Source organism: Mus musculus, chromosome 2, assembly GCF_000001635.26.
Source record: "Mus musculus strain C57BL/6J chromosome 2, GRCm38.p6 C57BL/6J".
Classification (NCBI taxonomy): Eukaryota; Metazoa; Chordata; class Mammalia; order Rodentia; family Muridae; genus Mus; species Mus musculus.
In genome coordinates, this window is record NC_000068.7 from 173,141,264 (window position 1) to 173,161,211 (window position 19,948).

The following is a 19,948-nucleotide window of genomic DNA, read 5'->3' on the forward strand; positions in this document are numbered from 1 at the left end:
GGTGCAAGGCTGGCTCAAGGACGGCTAACTCGTAAAGGGAGAGTTGATTTTGAAGTTCCACGCTCTCTGCGGCTCTGAGAGGATGAATGTCCACTCTCTGATAAAGGAAGCTTATCTCCAAGCTGTCCTGAGAGACAGCCAGTCTTGGAGCTTGCTTTCCGACGGTTGTCTTAACCTGAGGAGCCTGTATCCCTGTGCCTGGCCTCGTGGCCTTTACAGACCGAGCCCTTAAGTAGCCAGGATTCTGTAGGGATCGACTGACGGCAGCATCTGTGGCCAGCTTGTTCTATATCAGGACGCCGTGGTCCCCACGTTTACCAACCCCGGTAGTTTCAACCCCCTGTACGAAGTTAGACTTCGTCTTCAACTTACTTTTTTTTTCCCTTAAGGAACAACACGTGCCACCTAAAACTTTCTTTGACAAGCCCGTAACTAGAATAATTAGATACATAACGAACAATGGAGAGCAGAGAGATTCTAAGTATATTTTGAGCGCCGTGTCCCCACCACCCGTTCCCTGCAAATGTCACTTGTGGAACATTCGTCTGTTTGTCTTGAAGCACAAAACTTTTCTCTCCCCTGTTCTTTTTCAAAGTGGCTGGGAGTGTCCTCGGTCTCCGCACTGAAGCACGGCAAGTCACTCCCCGATGAAAGTGCTCAGAACCTTTATTTTTAAAGCCCGAACTGTGCCCATCAAAGCTGTGCTCAGAACACATCTTTTTAGGTTCTACCGAGAAACATTCATCTACAAATGTCACCCAGGCTCTCATTTAAATAATGTGACAGCTCAGAGAAGCTGCTGGGTGAAGGTGGCTCCTGATTGTTAAAAGTACAACAAAGAAAGTCCCAAAAGTCCCCTCCCCACAAAGAATTGATCGTTAATGATTCACAGCTGGCACTTGAGACGTGGTCCCCACAGAGGACCTACTGCATGTGTTCTCTCCCTTTCTCTCTTCCTGAGCTGGGGCTTCGAGGATCTTGTAAGGATGCCAGGGACTTTTACCCAAAAGGGAAGGAGGAAAAAAAGCTCTAAGTATATGGGTTTATTATGTGTCGATCAAAACATAAAATAAAGAACTTACAAGAAAATCAATCTCAGGAAAACGAGATCCTAAACAGACCTAAGAAACAGATTGAGTTGAATGTTAAAGTTAAAAAGTAAAGATAAGGCAAGGCTGTGTGTGGTGGCGCACACCTTTAATCTCAGTACTCTGGAGGCAGAGGCAGGCAGAACTCTGTGAGTTTGAGGCCAGCCTGGTCTACATAGTGAACTCCGAGCTTACCAGAGCTAAGTGGTGAGATTGTGCCTAAAACCAAGCCACATCAGACCAGACCAAACCAAAACAAGACAAAAAACCAAATGGACACGTCCCACCTGCCACCAAATCACACCAAAGAGTGAAAAAGCAAAGATTCCTTTTGAAGCTTGCTTCTCACATCCTCCGGGAGTACAGAGATGGCCACACCCAACTGGATGGATACAGCTTTGAAAAGCATGTATTCATAAAAATGTTTTGACCCAAACACTGGAACTTTCCAACTGCCACTGTGGAGTAACTGCAGTCTCCTTTGTTTTGTGGCTCTGTGTGTGTGTGTGTGTGTGTGTGTGGTGTTGTGCATATGGGATGGAGCTAGAAGTCAGCACTGGGTGTCTTTATCTTCCTCTATTGCTCTCTACTTTTTTTTTTTTTGGTTTGCTTGTTTGTTTTATTAAGACAGGGTTTCTTTGTGTAGCCCTGGCTGTCCAGGAACTTGCTCTGTAGCCAACATTGGCCTTGAACTCACAGAGATCCATTTGCCTCTGCCTCCTGAGTACTGGGATTAAAGGCATGCTGATGTACCGCCATTTGAGCTGGAAGGAGGGCCATTGGCCTGTGAGCTGGGTGTTGGCGCTTTCAGAACAGAAGCCGGGCTCTGAGCCCCGCACCCCGTCTCGACCTGTAAGTGCTGGACAGGCACAGAGGAAGTGGCAGCTTCAAGTCTTCTTTGGACCAAGCCCATTTTCTGTAGAAAATGACAGGGCAGAGTGTAACCCGGAGAAGTATCACAGAACAGAGGTGGATGAGACCAAGCAGGTACCCTGAACCCCAAGTTCCCCTTGCTGTTTGAAACACCAGATAACTGGGGAGACACCCCCCTTCTGTGCTGCACACTGCAGGTGCAGCTTCTTTCCCACCTTTCGTGCAAAATGCAAGTTTCTCTCTGCTTGGGTGGAATGGACACCTGGTTGGCATGTTTCCCCAGCAGAGTCGGGTTCTCTTCCAGACAAATGGGGAATGTGTTTGTATGTGTGAACAGCCTGGTTCGGTCTCCACCTGTGAACACAGCAATAATCCCTAGGTGCCTCATTTCCTCTGTATTCAACTGGGAAACATCTCCGGATTTCTAAGCTTCCAGCCCCAGTCAGTAACCGCCCAGTCTTGGTGGCCAGACCTCCAGGCTGAGCCATGTGTCCCTCAGCCTGAGCTGTGCAAATTCTGCCCTTGCCAGGAGAGGAGCTGACAGTGCATTCGATTTATTGAGTTTTAGACATTCTTTCCGGCGTGGATCAGAACAGATATTTTTGTTCTGAGCGGCAGGTCCCAGGCAAGCTGGGAACAGTGCCTAGTTACGGGGGAGCTCGGGGAAGGGGTGCACTTGGTTCTCAAGCAATTATCATCCTCCAACAGCTAAACACACCCCAAAGCGATCCATTTTCTCACTGCAGAGCAAAGGCATCGGATCGGTTTTTGTGGTAACTATGCAATTAGCTCTCCCTGGCACTGCGGTGACTTCTTGGGGAGTGTGTTTGCTACAGAGCACAGTGACAACTGATTGTGATCTACGACATAACATTTCAGAAAGTGGACTCTGATTTCATATCGTGGAGTCAAGCCTTTCATCAGAAACAGTTTACTGGCTAAGTTAAGACAGAGGTCCAGGAGGGGCGGCCCAAGCTGGTTGTAAGGTGGGGGTCAGGAGGGGCCACTGGTCTGTCTACTGAGACAGTCTGCTGTCTCATGATCCAGCCTCTTAAGAGACCCCGAGAGGCTGTACCACAGAGCTCTCCTGTAAGTCCCTGTCTTTGGATATCCTGGCTTTGTGCAGCTAGAGGTATTCCAAGCACTGGGTGCTTTATACAGAGTCTGCAGGAGAAGCCACGTGCAAACCAAGGCTCAGAATAATCGGGAACTGGGAAATCTCAGGTAAAAAATCGACCTCCCTTTGTTGGAACAGGCAAACAGACAGAGAGAGCAAGGTGGGGCTGGGCTAATTAGCGCCGACTTGAACTTTTCGTTTTGTTCTTTTTCACTCTTGTGGTTATATCGAAGCCTCGAGAAGCCTGAAGTCAGGCGGGAAGAGTCCTACAGTGTCCTGTGCGTGCCAAACAAGACATTGTCCTAGCTGGGTGTGGTGGTTCACAACTTGCTCAGCAGGTGAAAGTAAGTCTGCTAACCCTGACAAACAAGTTCAATCCCTGCACCCTATCTTTAGCCAGAGGGTGTTCTAGCACTCCTCTAGAACCCTGGCTCTCCTACAGTGAGATGGGAGGCAGAGACAGAAATCCAAAGTCAACAGGCTTGGGAAACTGAGGCAGGAGGATTGCTATGAATGTGAGGCTAGCCTGGCCTGTAAATTAAAATCTTATCTCTAAAAAGGTGGGGAAACGACATAAAGACATAGACATACCTTCCCAAGCCTCCATCAAAAAGAGCAAACATGGTGACCGGCTGTCCTACGCAGGTGAGAGAGAAGCCGTGGGCTCTGTAACAAGGGACAGGGCTTTACAAATGGCAATGACCTTGGAATTTATCTCTCCTCTCAGTACTGCATGGTTCTGTTAAGCCGAACGGGGCACGGACAGGCTTCTGAGAGCTAAGGATCTAGGGGAGACTGCTCAGGCCTTGGAGTCCTGCTCCCTGCAGACTGGACAGGCTTCATCTTCACTGCTTTATCTGCTCGTGGAAAGGCCAGGGTCAAGGGCTTTAAGACAAGACGTGTGGTGACCTCAAAATGAAACCCTGTGTCTGCCCACTTGTCCTGAAAGTTGTCATCTGAGCCCAAGTGGCCATATTAGCTGTCAGAACCATACAGAGGTGACATTGAGCTTTGGAGGGCCAGGTTGTTCATGGGCTGGGGTACCATGTGATGCTGAGCTTCCAAACATCACCATCTCACACGCCAAGGTGCTGCCATCTACTCTGCCATCCACCCTGATGAAGAAACCATGGGGAAATTAACAAGGGCAGCTGTGGCGCACACCCCTGTCACTTCTACACTCAGGAGCCTGAGGCAGGATTGTGGGTTCCAGACCAGCCGGGCTGTAGAACAGTCCTGTGTCTAAAAGAAGAAGTCATCGAGAACTGGAGGTATGGGTCAGCTGTCCTGTGTGTCTCTGGTATTTAGGAAGCCTGGGCTTTACTCCTCAACACTAACAGAATCACACAAAACAGGGGTTTTGAGAGTACCCATTCCATGGGTCTGGAATTCCAGCGGTGGAGAGAGCTTGTCCTCAGAAGGCTCTAACGGCTGAATGTTTGCACATCTCTTGTGCGTCTTCTGAGTCCACTCTTGTAGCAAAATTGACACCTCATTCCTGAGCCCCAGGTGAGGTGTTTTCCTCTTAGATCAGCGTTTTCATTTCTTTGTTCTAGAATGCATGCAAGCAGGCCTGGTGGCTTAAATGAGGAGCAGCATTTGTGGTCAGGCTGACTCCACATGGTGGAAAGGGAGCTGATGCCTGCCAGCTGTTCTCTGACTTCCACAGGCACGGAACAAAGGAGCCACCACACTCTGTGGGAAAGCTGTGGCATAACCCTGGTAGGTCAGAGTCTGCCAGCTGGACACCACAATCTCATGGTGTCCCAGGCCATGTGGAGGAACACTGAGGGGCGTCCTCAGTGGAGATGGGCAGACATTGGAGACCTTCCTGTACCCCAAAGTAGGCTTTGGATCCCTGTTGTTACGCTGCCCCAACTTTTCCCAACGTTTTCTAGAAAGGGACTGGACTACAAGGCCGGATCTTTGTTTTCTTGTTATTGCCCCCCCCCACCCCCCAAGACAGGATTTCACTTTGTAGCCCTGGCTGTCCTGGAACTCTCCCTGTAGACCAGGCTGTCCTCAAAACTCACAGAGATCTGCTTGCCTCTGCTTCCTGAGTGCTGGGATCGAAGGTGTGTTCCACCACTGCCCTCCCCCATTTTTTTGTTTTTAGGGATGAAATTCTGAGCTGGAGAGATGGACAGTGGTTAAGAGCATTGACTGCTCTTCTAGAGGACCTGGGTTCAATTCCCAGCACCCATATGGCCGGTCACAACTGTCTGCAACTCCAGGATCTAACACCCTCACAGAGATGTACATGCAGGCAAAACATCAGTAAGCCTAAAATTAAAAAATGAATTATTTAATAAAGGAGTGAAATTCACACAACACGAATGAACCATTTAAAGATGCACAGTTTAGTGGCTTGGGTACATCATGTCTAACCACCCCTCTTCCTAGTTCCAGGACAGCTAGAGGGGACCAAGAAGAGATGTTAAGGACCTTTCAATTCACCATTCATTCAATTGAAAGTCTCCTCCCTCCAGGCTGCAGAGAGAACAACTAAATATTTACCCCTGACAAACATCATTGGGGTGGATGACCCAAATCGCCCCGGTGACGATTCTAGGCTGCAGTGTTTTCCTGCTGTCGGGAACTTCCAGAGAGAGGTCAGCCAGGTGACCTTCCAGTGGCCCATCCTCAGTAGAGATGCCAGAGAGACCTGTGAAAGGGCCTTTGACTCTAGTGTGCTGTTTCTTGCCTCCTTCTAGAAAAACTTAGCCACTGTTTCTTTGCTTTGCCAGCAGGAGTCTCTGTGATTTCTGATCGCTGCATGCAGCGGCCTCTCAGCAGAAGTCTTACCTTGTTGTCGATGTAGGGAGGGACCCTTCCATCCTTGGCTGGGATGAACTGGGGAGGCTGTGGTCTGGGAGTGAAAGGTGCACCTTGGGAAGACAGGACATGGCTTGATCTCTAGTGATGAGTAGATTTTCCTGGCTGTGAAGTTCTCTCACACACTAAGATCTAATATGGAAACCTAAGGCTCACATCGGGGGAGCCAGGCTCTGCGGATAAAGGGAACTCGGGGTATATCTCTCTGGTTCTTCATTTTAGTCTGGAGGAGGCTTGATGGGATACCCCAGCCCTGAGGGTACCATCACAAACCCACAGACCCGGCTTCTGCTGTTTCCAGAGAAACAGCTCAGCTGTGGAGTGGATGCTCTGTCAATAGCTTCCAGGCCATGAAAGCTCACCAAGACATGTCCCCAGCCACTCACCAATCTTCAGAATTCTCCACCGGGAGACCCCATGAAGTCCACGGTGTTTCTCACGATTTCCTGGTCCGTAGACTCTGTCCGTGGCCACCACCCATCTTTCTCTCACAACCCTTGCATCTTGATGGGGCCTGGCCAGGGTTAGATTGCTTTTTTTCTGGAGGCAGGGTCTTGTGTTGCTGTGTCTGGTCTTGAATGTATTATGTAGCCAAGGATGACCTTGGACACTTTAATCCTCCTGTTTTCACCTCCTGATTGCTAGGATTGCAGGTGTTTACCACCATGTCTGATTCATGGGGGTCTGGGGATCAAACCCAGGGCTTTGTGCATGCGGCCTTCATCTTGCTTCCTAACTGCTCTATTCTGTATGGGCTTCTAGAGCCCTGAAGACAGCCTGTCTGAAGAAACCATCAGGCTGATGTATTACCCAGCACTCTTTATCTCTACCTGCTCAGGAGGTCAGCAACATCAGGAGGGCCAGAGCCTGGCTGGGAGGCTCGGAGTCCTTGGCTTTAAAAGATTCCTTAAATGTATGGCTCAGCCGTGTCTGTTTGTCTCGTGGCTTCTGAGGACAAGTGTAAGCATGTCTGGGAAGGTACTTGTGACCGTAGGACCCACAGTTTCTGTCTACGTCATCACTATTGATCCTAGTTTGTATGCAAATACAGCTATCAATGTTGTCCTCACAGGACATGAGCTGTGGACATGGGGATGGGGCAGGTGTGTGTAGCCTCTTTTTCTATAGGACCACTGAGTGAGTCAAACTCACTATCCTCCTGCCTCTGCCTCCTGGATCCATGTATGGATTATACTGTACATGGCAGGATAATCTATCTACCTATCTATCTATCTATCTATCTATCTATCTATCTATCTATCTAATTAACTCTATTGCTATCTCTCTTTTGCTTTTTTGAGACAGGTTTTCTCTGTATAGCCCTGGCTGTCCTGGAACTCACTCTGTAAACCAGGCTGGCCTCGAACTCACAGAAATCCACCTGCCTCCGCCTCCTGAGTGCTTAAAAGCATAGCTAAAGGTGTGCTCCACCACCACCCAGCTCAGGAATTTTCTTAGAGCATTCAGCACCACATGTATGGGCTGGCTGTGTGATTAGCCAAGTACAGAACAAAAAAAAATGAAGAACCCTTGGTTCTAAAAGGATGACGAGACATTTCTCTTTTTCTTAGCTTTCTCCACCTGCATGGTGCCCACAACTTGCTAGTTAAAGGTCACACTTTCTCAGGCACCAGAATACTGACAGACATCAGAAGATGCCTGAAGATGCCTGGACCCAACCAAACTCCCTCTGCTGAGGCACAGGTCCTTTTCAGGGTCGTCTACTGGGAAGGGTGGTCACAAAGGCCCAGGAACAGAGAATATATTCTTCCAAGAGCCAGCCATGCGCATAGCTTCTTGCGTCGTCCTGGGGATGAGTATGCATGTGGTGTCGGCTGTGTGTCTGACAGTGAAGTCCTAGAGTCATACAGAGCTGATAAAAGCCCTAGGCTCAAAGTCTGTGGAACTTCTATTCTGCTCAAGAATACCAGTAGCCATCCAGCCAGTGTTTGCTGAGTGAACGCATGTGATTCCTTTCTCGAGCCTCAATTTCCTGATCTCTAAATTGGAGAAGACAATGACGATCGGAGAGGACCATGGGAAGCCCGCCTTTAGGAAGTTTGTTCTTCACAGGGCTGGGACCCAGAGGGCACTGGAGAGAGTGCAGTTAACAAATGGGACTTTAAATAGTTCTTTATCTTGTCACTCAAGGATACAACCGATGAGACTATCGTTGAGGTAACATGTAGAGTAGGTTCAGGAAGGAATCATGGAAGAAGACGGCTTTGATGGCTGTTCTTGGTTGTCACCCTTACTACACTAGGAATGGACTGCAATCCAGAAAGGGAGGGCACACCCGGGAGAGATGTTTTTGCTTGGTTTGAAGTGGGTGAATCCACTTCTAGTGTGGATCTTTGAGGTAGGAAGACACAAACCACAAACTCTTTTTGGTTTTTCTTTGTTTTGCTTTTCTGAGACACAGTTTCTTTGTATAGCCCTGGCTGTCCTGAAACTGGCTTTGTATAACCAACTGGCCCTAACTCACAGAGGCTCTGCCTGCCTCTGCCTCCTGAGCGTTGGGAGACACACATCTTATTCCAGATCTTGAAGCAGGAATTCACACCTTTAATCTGGGCCACACCTTGTGCTGGAAGTCTATAGAGGGACACGGAAGAAGGAAGCTTTTGCTCTCTGCCTGATGCCCTCCCGATGCCAACACATCCATTCCTTCACTGACATTAGCACCTAATTCTTCAGGATTCCAGCATACACAGAGGATCAGCAGAGACAGTCAGCCTTGTGGGCCGAGCAACTACTGGATTCTTGGACTTTTCATTCACAGCCAGACATTGTTGCATTAGCTGGACTGCAGCCTGTAAATCATTCCAAAGAGTCTCTCTCTCTCTCTCTCTCTCTCTCTCTCTTTCTCTCTCTCTCTCTGTGTGTCTCTCTCTCTGCCTCTCTCTCTATATATATAAATATATGTGTGTGTATGTGTATGTGAAACCATACATATACACATATACATACATAAAACATATTCATATATTAACACACACATATATAACACAAACAGATAGATGATAGATAGATAGATAGATAGATAGATGATAGATAGATAGATAGATAGATAGATAGATAGATAGATAGATGATAGATAGATGATAGGTAGATAGATAGGTAGATAGATAGATGATAGATAGATAGATGATAGATAGATAGATAGGTAGATAGATAGATAGGTAGATAGATAGATAGATAGATAGATAGATAGATAGATGATAGATAGATAGGTAGATAGAAAGGTAGATAGATAGATAGATGATAGATAGATAGATGATAGATAGATAGATAGATAGATAGATAGATAGATAGATGATAGATAGATGATAGATGATAGATAGATAGATAGATAGATAGATAGATAGATAGATAGATAGATAGATAGATAGATAGATGATAGATAGATGATAGATAGATAGATAGATAGATAGATAGATAGATAGATAGATAGACAGACAGACCATATGTTCTGATACTCTAGAGAACCTTGACTAATACAGCAGTATAATTTTGAGTCTGTTTCTGAGTGTCTGGCCTTCCTCTCTTCCTCTTTAAAGCAGCTTTACATCTGGAAGCAACTGTTTACAGACTTGACAGAAAGCCACTTTGACTTAAGGGAACATGAGTCTAAGGAACCCCTGAGAGTCTAGGGGGCCTCCATATGTCTGTGTGAGAAACCACATGGGAAACTCCCACCCTGTGGGAACCCATGGCCCTCTGCCTGTCCTGTACAAGCACTGAACGTCACATAAGGTGGGCTGGGCACTCTCTGGGACGCCCCCAGCAGGGCAGCTGGCAACCAACACCCAGCAGTCCCTTTGAGACTTCTTCAAGATGAAGCAGTAGGAAGATGCCGTGGCTCACAGTGCCTCCCTGGGAAGGGGACAGAGGGCTGCCCAGTGAGGCCTCTTGCGGGCAAGAAATCACCAAAGACAAGGGAAGACCGGACCTCAAGATGTCCTCAGTTAGGGGTGAGGACACGCTAGCCAGCTTTGCCTGACTGTCCTCAGAATCCTGCTGTATGTCTCAGTTCTCCTAGAGGATCATGGACCCCCAGGTCATTTTGAAACCCAGTTTTGACAAGATCCAGCATAGTGTATGTGGGGATTTGGACTAATTGGAAGGTCGTGGGGACCCCTGCTCCTCCACCATCATTGGGCTACTATATCCCTCCCAGGAGGCCCACAGCAGAGGTACCTTGGATGTATGTAGAGTGATTAAAACTCCAGCTGAATTAATAGTCTCTCCTTTTTTTTTCCCAACTTAACCTTCCAGGGTTAAGTTGAAACAAACGGCAGTTTTAGCAGTGGAGTGGAGACTGGCCAAGACTCTCAGAGGAAGTGTGCACTGGAAAGGCTGGTTTAGCCCGTGCCTGATATGGAGACACTGAGCAGGACACTCTGGCTGGGTTGACAGCCTATAGTTTACATAGGGTGAGGCCACCCTTCATGAGCAGTCTCAGTGACCTGAAGAGGAAGCCACTTCTTCTGTACCGACACGGAAGGTCCAGTGGACGGACCCCCAGAATGCTGGCAGTTGGGGTGCAGGAGGCAGTAGCTCTTCACACAGCTTTGCAGAGTGAGTCAAGCCCCCATAGTTCAGGCCAAAAGCACTCTGTTTGGGATGGCTCTCACAGTGCCTCAAATCTGACACAAGTCTTAGTAAGCAGAGTCACAAAGTTGCCTGTCACCATCCTCCTGCCTACAGGGAAGTGGGCCATGTCTCTGCCCCTTACTCTGAGGCCAGCTGTGGGAGCCGGGCCTGCCCATGGGCTCTCTCCCATTGACTTCTCACTCACTTCTGAACTCCGACAAGCAAGCTCTCAGCTCGCTCAATTGGCATGAAGGTCTGTGGCTCGCAGAGAAGTCTTTACAACTGTGGTAAAGGTCTTGTTGCTCAAGTGCCACCCAGCAGCACGGCCAAGCCCCCTCCCCTCCTTTCTCCAGACACTTGGGCATTCAAGACGATTCCAGGCAGCTCCAAGGGTGATGGTGTCTAACGCAGAACTTCTTGAAGAAGACACTGAAGGGTCTACAACAGACAGCAGTCCTCCCAAGGGACCCCACAGTCCTCTGTAGCCCAGCCTGCCTGATGCATACTCTTCTGGCTCTCGCCAGCCGGCTGGGACCTGTTTAGTGACCTTTCTGCCTCAGTTTCCTGGTCTGTACCCGGGATCATCAGAGTTCCATTTCAAGAGGTAGTAATGAATGATATGACAGAAAACATTTAGAGCAGGGGTCAGTATGTACGTATGAGTGATTACTGTGAGTCAGGTATTGTCCTGTCAGAACAAAGCTTACAGCCACTCCTAATCTCTGCAGTGTTCATCTTGGGATGGCCAGAGAATCCACCACACACCTAGTGAGGTAACACACCCCAGCTAACTCAGCAGGTACAGACATTATCTAGAAGTCTCATGGCTCAGAGCTGAATTTCCTTCTCATGACCTTTGGCCGTGGGAGTGACACCTCACAGCTGTGGTGTTTTGACAACCAGCAGCCACCGGCACACAAAATGTGCAGCCAGCAACATATGAAGTCCAAGAGGCGTCTCGGCTAGGCCTGCCCTTGACCCCCACCTGACAATTAAGGCAAGAGCCTGCAGTTTGCATCAGCAACAGGCAGGGTCAAAGTTTAGTCAATCAAATGTTGTGTAAGGACTCACTATGGCTGATAGAGGGGCCTGAGGCCTCCCAACATTCATTAACAACCACAAGTTCAATCATTATCTCCCTGGAGTTTATTGTGTTAAGTCAGTTCCAAACCGTGCTGACCATGGCTATGATCCAAAGGCCTGCCCCTTACGTCAGAGGCGAGCCTCCGGGTCCAGCTGAGGGGCAGGGCTGTCCTCCCTTCTATATAGTATTTAAAGCAAGGAGGGCGGGCTACCAAGCACAGTTGGCCTTCCCTCTGGGAACACACCCTCGGTCAACAGGGGAAATCCGGCAAGGCGCTCAGCGATCTCTGATCCAGACCTTCCAAAAGGAAGAAAGGTAGGCAGGGTCATTTCATTCACCTCTCCAAAAATACAATGAGGGGCCCACTCATGTTCTTTACCCTGACAGCCATGGCTCCCTAGCCACTTGCAACCCATGCAAAGTCTACGGAAGGACCGAGAAGGGGCCCATGGGTGCTCCATGGTGTTCATGAGTCCCTTTTTCTGTTTCAGGTGGCACCAGAGTTCCTGCCTCTCTCCACACCATTGCAATTATGCCTCCTCAGCTGCATAACGGTCTGGACTTCTCTGCCAAGGTCATCCAGGGCAGCCTCGACAGCCTGCCCCAGGCAGTGAGGAAGTTCGTGGAAGGCAATGCTCAGCTGTGCCAGCCGGAGTATATCCACATCTGCGATGGCTCCGAGGAGGAGTACGGGCAGTTGCTGGCCCACATGCAGGAGGAGGGTGTCATCCGCAAGCTGAAGAAATATGACAACTGGTGAGTCCCCTCAGCCCTAACTCTCTGGCCCACAGCCTCCCTAACTCTATCTTCTTAGCGTTTGGAGAATGAAGACCTTGCCGTAGCAAACACCTGAGAAGCTTAAGAGATGCCCTGTGAGGTTAGCATAGCCAGCCACTAGATTCTGGATAACTATACAAAGCAACTCCTTTCCCCAGGGCCAGGTCACAGTCTAGCTAATGTCCACCTGGTCAAGCTCCTGTTGTCCTTGTTTCCCGCAAGGCTTGGAAGGACCTGGCGTGGGCAAGAGAGGTACATCCCCGAGGATACCTTGCTGAAGGAGTCCCTGTGACTTTTTCAGTTGGCTGGCTCTCACTGACCCTCGAGATGTGGCCAGGATCGAAAGCAAGACAGTCATCATCACCCAAGAGCAGAGAGACACAGTGCCCATCCCCAAAACTGGCCTCAGCCAGCTGGGCCGCTGGATGTCGGAAGAGGACTTTGAGAAAGCATTCAACGCCAGGTTCCCAGGGTGCATGAAAGGTGGGTGAGACCAGACCCCAGGCCTGACAGTGTGCTGTGTACATAGTTCATGTTCCTAATGGCGACCTGAGCTGCAAAGCGTGGCCCACGTGTGAAGTGCACTGTCTGGTTCTGTTTCATGGGTGGTGACACACAGGAATATTAAAATGTTCTCTGCAAGTCCTGGTGGCTCAGGCCTGTCAGCCCAGACACGGAAGCCGAGGCAGGAGCATTCCAAGTTTCTGCCAGCCTGAGCAATTTACACTTGGTCTCAAAAGAAAAACTCAAAAGGTAGCTGTAGCTATGGTTCCGTGGTAGAGTGTTTGCCTAGAATTTCCAAGGCCCTGGGTTCAATCCTTAATAGACAAAATAGAAAATACATAAAATGCTTCCCACCCATGTGGATGTTAAGCTGCCAAACAGGAGGGTTATGAAAAGTTTAATTTCAGCACTTTGCAGTTTCCGACGGCCTCCTAGACCAGAGGTTCGTGGCCAAAAGGCATGATGTGGAAGACACGGCTGTGGGTACCATTAGGAGGAGGAGCCGAGGATGCTCAGTGGGCCTCCGTGACTTCTTACCTATTTCTGCCCACCCGCCTCTGCAGGCCGCACCATGTATGTCATCCCATTCAGCATGGGGCCACTGGGCTCGCCGCTGGCCAAGATTGGTATTGAACTGACAGACTCGCCCTATGTGGTGGCCAGCATGCGGATCATGACTCGGATGGGCATATCTGTGCTGGAGGCCCTGGGAGATGGGGAGTTCATCAAGTGCCTGCACTCTGTGGGGTGCCCTCTCCCCTTAAAAAGTAAGTACATTCTTTCCAGATCGAAGGTGGAGGGAGAAGTTGGGGAAGGGTTCAGCGGGTGGGGTGCTCTCCTGGCGTGCATGAGGCCCTGAGTTTGATCCCAGACACCAAATAAACTGAACATGCTGGGTCAGGCCTACCACCCCAGCACGCAGGAGTCAGGAGAACCAGAAGTTTCAGGTCCTTCTCAGCTCCGTAGCTGGTTCGAGGCCAGCCTGGAGACTTGGGCAGGGATGTGCACCACAAGCTCACTGTGGCTTGCTTGTTTGCAGAGCCTTTGGTCAACAACTGGGCCTGCAACCCTGAGCTGACCCTGATCGCCCACCTCCCGGACCGCAGAGAGATCATCTCCTTTGGAAGCGGATATGGTGGGAACTCACTACTCGGGAAGAAATGCTTTGCGTTGCGGATCGCCAGCCGTCTGGCTAAGGAGGAAGGGTGGCTGGCGGAGCATATGCTGGTATGTGGTCAGGGAACCCTGGGAGGAAATTTGGAGGGCCTGGGGTGGCATAGGTGAGCTATGTCAAGGTTCCCCAACATCTGGGGACTTGAGGGCAGAGTGGAGCAATACCAAGTTGACTCTAAGTACCCCAGCGTTTGTCTCTTTGAAAGGGACTCAGACACACTGGGGCTGCAGTGACCCTGGGGGATTTTATTCTTTGGTACCCCATTAGTTTATCCTGATGCGTGAGGGATGGATCATGGCGATCTGCCTTTGGGAAGACCCTACGCGCTTTCCCAGACCTTTGCTGCAGGAAGGAACACAGATCTTCCTTTCTTAGACAACAGCACCGAACTCAACCCCCTCCCCCACCTCCCTCCCATTTATTCCTCAGCATCTTCCTTTTCATTTTCTGCCCCCTCCCACCCTCCGCTAGTTTGGAAGACAGTCCTAGGTTTATGTTGAAGATACACACCCTTCATTTCTCTCTTTTACCATATGAAGGATACAGAGTAATGGGTTTTATTGTGAGTTTTCTACATGCATGCCAAGGACCAGAGACACTAAAGCTGATCCCGTCCATCCCTGCAGATCCTGGGCATAACTAACCCCGAAGGCAAGAAGAAATACCTGGCCGCAGCCTTCCCTAGTGCCTGTGGGAAGACTAACTTGGCCATGATGAACCCCAGCCTGCCCGGGTGGAAGGTCGAATGTGTGGGCGATGACATTGCCTGGATGAAGTTTGATGCCCAAGGTGAGTCTTCAGGTCTGGCCAATGACAGTGGTGGCCCCTGGTGAGTGGCTGGCTTCAAACACACTACACCACAGTCTCCTAAACTGTCAGCACCGGGCATTCAGGGTGAGCAAGGCCTTCGCAGTGCTGTCCTGCCGGCCTTCGGTGAGGATCATCTGGATAGAGAGGGACATGATAGGCTGTTTGCTTGCACAGATCCATGTTTGTACGATGTGGCTGGGGCCACCGAGACAAGTCTATGGGTAAAGGCACTTGCTGCCAAGCTTAATGATCTGAGTTTGAGTCCCAGAAGCCTAAATGGTGGGAAGAGAGAACTGATTCCTGCAAGTTATCCTCCGACCTCCATATGTGTGCCCCAGAACACTCACTCACACACACACACACACACACACACACACACACACACACACACACACTCACACACACTCACACATACACACACACACACACACACTCACACACACTCACACATACACTCACACACACTCACACACACACACTCACATAGTCACACACACATACACTCACACACACACTCACACACACACTCACATAGTCACACACACACACACACCACAAAATAAATAATAATACTTTTAAAAGAAGAGAATGTGTTTTAGGAACCGTGAAGAAGCAGAAAACTGCAGAGTCTGAGCTGTGGTGTGTAGATCAAAATGGCTGGCTGTGTAGTTTAGGGACGGGAAAGAAAAAGATGTGAACTTTAGGACATGAGCTAGCCTGGCAAAGCTTTAAGAACTCTGGGATGCTTGGCTTGCATTCATACCTCCTTCTCTGGCCTGCAACTTTCCAGGCAACTTAAGGGCTATCAACCCAGAAAACGGGTTTTTTGGAGTTGCTCCTGGCACCTCAGTGAAGACAAATCCAAATGCCATTAAAACCATCCAGAAAAACACCATCTTCACCAACGTGGCCGAGACTAGCGATGGGGGTGTTTACTGGGAAGGCATCGATGAGCCGCTGGCCCCGGGAGTCACCATCACCTCCTGGAAGAACAAGGAGTGGAGACCGCAGGACGGTGAGTCCCTCGAGAGGCTGTGTGCTCTGGCTTCTGGGTGCCACCTATCTGGGCCATGCTAAGGGGTATCTCTCTCGTTCTCTCTCTTGCAGCGGAACCATGTGCCCATCCCAACTCGAGATTCTGCACCCCTGCCAGCCAGTGCCCCATTATTGACCCTGCCTGGGAATCTCCAGAAGGAGTACCCATTGAGGGTATCATCTTTGGTGGCCGTAGACCTGAAGGTGAGGCATCTTCTATTCAGGCTGGGAACCTGGGGTGTGGCGATGCAAAGAAATCCAGGAAATATTTTTCCAAGCTGGTTCCAAAGATCTCCCTCCTATATCCAGACTAACTGGGCAGTTTTAAACATAGGGCCAGCCTTCTGATCACCAATGGCTTCTCTGGGTCTGTGATCTGAGGTAGCTCAGGTTGTTCTGCTCCACTGAGTGATCTCTCTGCTGTGACTGCCCTTAGCGGTTTCCTGTTCATTGTCTCTCTAGGTGAAAGGTTAACTCAACAGAAAACTCGGCTTGTCAGACCTAGAGTGGCTCACAGCTGTAATCCTAGCACTTGGGTGGCTGGGGCAGGGGGATTGCTTTGAGTTCAGGGTTGGCCTGGTCTACAGAGTAAGCTCCAGGCTATCTTGGGCTACCGAGTGAAACTTTCTCATCAAAACAAAACAAGAAAGGAAGGAAGGAAGGAAGGAAGGAAGGAAGGAAGGAAGGGAAGAAGGAAGGAGGAAGGAAGGAAGGAAGGAAGGAAGGAAGGAAGGAAGGAAGGAAGGAAGGAGGGAAGGAAAGATACAGCATGGTTGAACAGTGACATAGAACTAAGATGTCCTAAGTCTTTAATGATCTTTGTCTCCCTGCTCAAGGTGTCCCCCTTGTCTATGAAGCCCTCAGCTGGCAGCATGGGGTGTTTGTAGGAGCAGCCATGAGATCTGAGGCCACAGCTGCTGCAGAACACAAGGGTGAGTCACAGTCTACAACCCAAACCCTCTTCTTGGTGTCTGTCAGGGAGGGAGAAATCTGGCCTGATTGGGTCAGAGGTAAATGGTGGTCTCTCTGTGGCAGGCAAGATCATCATGCACGACCCCTTTGCCATGCGACCCTTCTTCGGCTACAACTTCGGCAAATACCTGGCCCACTGGCTGAGCATGGCCCACCGCCCAGCAGCCAAGTTGCCCAAGATCTTCCATGTCAACTGGTTCCGGAAGGACAAAGATGGCAAGTTCCTCTGGCCAGGCTTTGGCGAGAACTCCCGGGTGCTGGAGTGGATGTTCGGGCGGATTGAAGGGGAAGACAGCGCCAAGCTCACGCCCATCGGCTACATCCCTAAGGAAAACGCCTTGAACCTGAAAGGCCTGGGGGGCGTCAACGTGGAGGAGCTGTTTGGGATCTCTAAGGAGTTCTGGGAGAAGGAGGTGGAGGAGATCGACAGGTATCTGGAGGACCAGGTCAACACCGACCTCCCTTACGAAATTGAGAGGGAGCTCCGAGCCCTGAAACAGAGAATCAGCCAGATGTAAATCCCAATGGGGGCGTCTCGAGAGTCACCCCTTCCCACTCACAGCATGCGCTGAGATCTAGGAGAAAGCCAGCCTGCTCCAGCTTTGAGATAGCGGCACAATGCTGAGTAGATCAGAAAAGCACCTTTTAATAGTCAGTTGAGTAGCACAGAGAACAGGCTAGGGGCAAATAAGATTGGGAGGGGAAATCACCGCATAGTCTCTGAAGTTTGCATTTGACACCAATGGGGGTTTTGGTTCCACTTCAAGGTCACTCAGGAATCCAGTTCTTCACGTTAGCTGTAGCAGTTAGCTAAAATGCACAGAAAACATACTTGAGCTGTATATATGTGTGTGAACGTGTCTCTGTGTGAGCATGTGTGTGTGTGTGTGTGTGTGTGTGTGTGTGTGTGTGTGTGTACATGCCTGTCTGTCCCATTGTCCACAGTATATTTAAAACCTTTGGGGAAAAATCTTGGGCAAATTTGTAGCTGTAACTAGAGAGTCATGTTGCTTTGTTGCTAGTATGTATGTTTAAATTATTTTTATACACCGCCCTTCCTTACCTTTCTTTACATAATTGAAATTGGTATCCGGACCACTTCTTGGGAAAAAAATTACAAAATAAACTTTTATAGAAAAAGTAGATTTCATTGCCTCTTTTTGGTTTTTATTAGAAAGGGAGAACACACTGATTAAACACCCTGGGGCTCTAATCTTGCTCCCCCGGGAGCCTGGGGGATTCACAGCTGAAAGGAGGGGACTTGTCAGGGGCCAGATGTATGAGGGACGGGATGTGTGAGGGACCGGAAGGAGGGGAGAAAGCAGAGCACCGGCTTCCCATGTTATAAAACATTGTTACCACTAGTTGGCGCTCTTTGGCAGCGTTTCGGGACAGGTCTGTGCGTTTGCACAGCTGGATCTAGAGGGTTTAAGGTGAATTTTAAAGAGAGTTTGAGCCTCAGGGCTCAGCCATCTCCAAAAGTGCAGTGTGAACAAGCACAGGCCTTTAAGCCCTTTTATGAGCAACACTTTTCTCCGTTTCCACGGGCCTAGAGAGTGTGGAAAAGACAGAAGGAAGAGCGTTAATTGTCTTTTCGTGTGTGCTCAACAGAGCGGCTGCGCCACAGGCTGCCTGGGAAGGGAGATTGCAGGGGTAGGCCCAAGGTCAACCTCCAGCCCTTCCTGAATCTCTTCTGCTCCCTGCGTTTATTGGTTGTTCCAGAAGAGTCTAAACAAACCATAAACTTTATATAGTGTATTATAGGGTGCGTCGGCTCCCCCTGAGTGTGTTGTTCTTTGGAAGAGCTGGCTCAGATCCCGCCACCCTCCTCCAGCACGCCCCAGCTGCTGGCTCATTCCCACAGTTATTTAGACACCTCCGGCCACTCCCTTCGAGAGTCACCTCCACGGGTCCACAATGCTCCAGGGCCCTCCCCAGACCCACAGTGCAACAGGGCTCCAGGAGCATCCACCCGGGTTGGGACTCAGGAGCCTTCCCTTCCCCTTTAAGTGAAGCAGGATCGGATCCTTGAACCAGAGCCTTGGACTACTCATGGGCTTCTCAGGGGAGCTAAGCAGCTCGGGCCTGGCTGGCTCCCTTGCTCTGTGTCCCTGCCAGGAATACTGGACCCCAGGAAGAGGAGCTTATTCTGTGCAGATGTTGCACTAATGGCTCCAGGTGGGCTCACCTGTGGGGAAGAGCTGATCTCCGGTTCCACCGTCCTCCCTCTTTCCTAGCTGACAGGCTCTGACACGTGACAGCAGGGTCTTCCTGTACCTCACCTATGTTCCCCAGGCAGTACTAGCTCGGTAAGGTATGGGGATGAACGGGATGGCCCAGCTCAGCACAGGCCTTGGGGTGTGTGACACAGAGTACAGCTGCATGTCAACAAATCGAGACTGCCTCTTTCCTCAGTGTGCCCTTCGGTGATCGACTGCATGGAACTCCGAGCCTCAACTTCCTTGGCTGTAAAATGGGTAGATTTGCATTCTCTTGAGGATGTCTGAAGGAGTGTGACACAGAAAGGGAGTCTAAGAGGACAGTAATTTCTTCTGCTTTACTTTAGACCTTCGGTGTGGCTGAGTGGAACCATATCGCGGTGGGGCCCTGTCCTTCCCCTCCCTGACTCAGATGAGCAACTGTGGCTCTGGGTGGCACTTGGTGTTCATTGTGGCCCCCATCCCCATCCTCCCTTCTCAGAGATGTCAGGGTGAGGGGTGCGAGAAGGAAGGAAGGCAATCGGGACCATGAACAGCATTTCTTTCTATGCCCGAAGGTCACAGTTACCCCCTTTCCCAAGCCAGGAACAAAAGGGTTTGAGCCCGAGTGCAGCAAATCTGCCTTTCTGGGGTGGGCACTGAGCTAGGGTTGTTGTTTGTAGCTCTTATGTAGCTCTAACATGCAGGAGGCCCTGGGCTCAATCCACAGTACCACAAAAAGAGAAGGGAAAGAGAGAGAGGAGGGAGGGCGGGAGGGAGGGAGGGAGGGAGGAAGGAAGGAAGGAAGGAAGGAAGGAAGGAAGGAAGGGAGGGAGGGAGGAAGGAAGGAAGGAAGGAAGGGAAAAAAAAAGTAAAAATTGCTTT

At 49.9% G+C, this 19,948-nt stretch overlaps 1 protein-coding gene and 2 long non-coding RNA genes across 4 annotated transcripts; 2 read left to right on the forward strand and 1 right to left on the reverse strand.

Annotated features, from left to right (window-relative positions):
* Positions 1-648: 648 nt before the first annotated feature.
* Gm36691 (predicted gene, 36691) lies at positions 649-6,869 on the reverse strand. Its single transcript, NR_168322.1, has 5 exons — positions 6,300-6,869; positions 5,884-5,966; positions 3,670-3,744; positions 2,177-2,315; positions 649-2,004 (listed from the first exon to the last, which is right to left on the reverse strand). It is a non-coding gene; the product is annotated as a predicted gene, 36691 (long non-coding RNA).
* On the forward strand, positions 1,542-5,404 carry Gm36749. 2 transcript variants are annotated; one of them, XR_375362.3, is made up of 5 exons: positions 1,813-2,734; positions 3,312-3,422; positions 4,167-4,349; positions 4,635-4,800; positions 5,195-5,404. It is a non-coding gene; the product is annotated as a predicted gene, 36749 (long non-coding RNA). The 2 variants fall into 2 exon arrangements; XR_375361.2 differs by having other exon boundaries at positions 1,542-3,422.
* A 4,940-nt stretch (positions 6,870-11,809) lies between the features above and the next one.
* On the forward strand, positions 11,810-18,011 carry Pck1 (phosphoenolpyruvate carboxykinase 1, cytosolic). Its single transcript, NM_011044.3, has 10 exons — positions 11,810-11,908; positions 12,085-12,349; positions 12,672-12,853; positions 13,438-13,641; positions 13,914-14,101; positions 14,675-14,837; positions 15,649-15,873; positions 15,966-16,097; positions 16,730-16,825; positions 16,929-18,011. The coding sequence occupies exons 2-10, from the start codon at positions 12,126-12,128 to the stop codon at positions 17,381-17,383; spliced, it is 1,869 nt and encodes a 622-aa protein (NP_035174.1). The 5' UTR covers positions 11,810-11,908; positions 12,085-12,125; the 3' UTR covers positions 17,384-18,011.
* Positions 18,012-19,948: the final 1,937 nt, after the last annotated feature.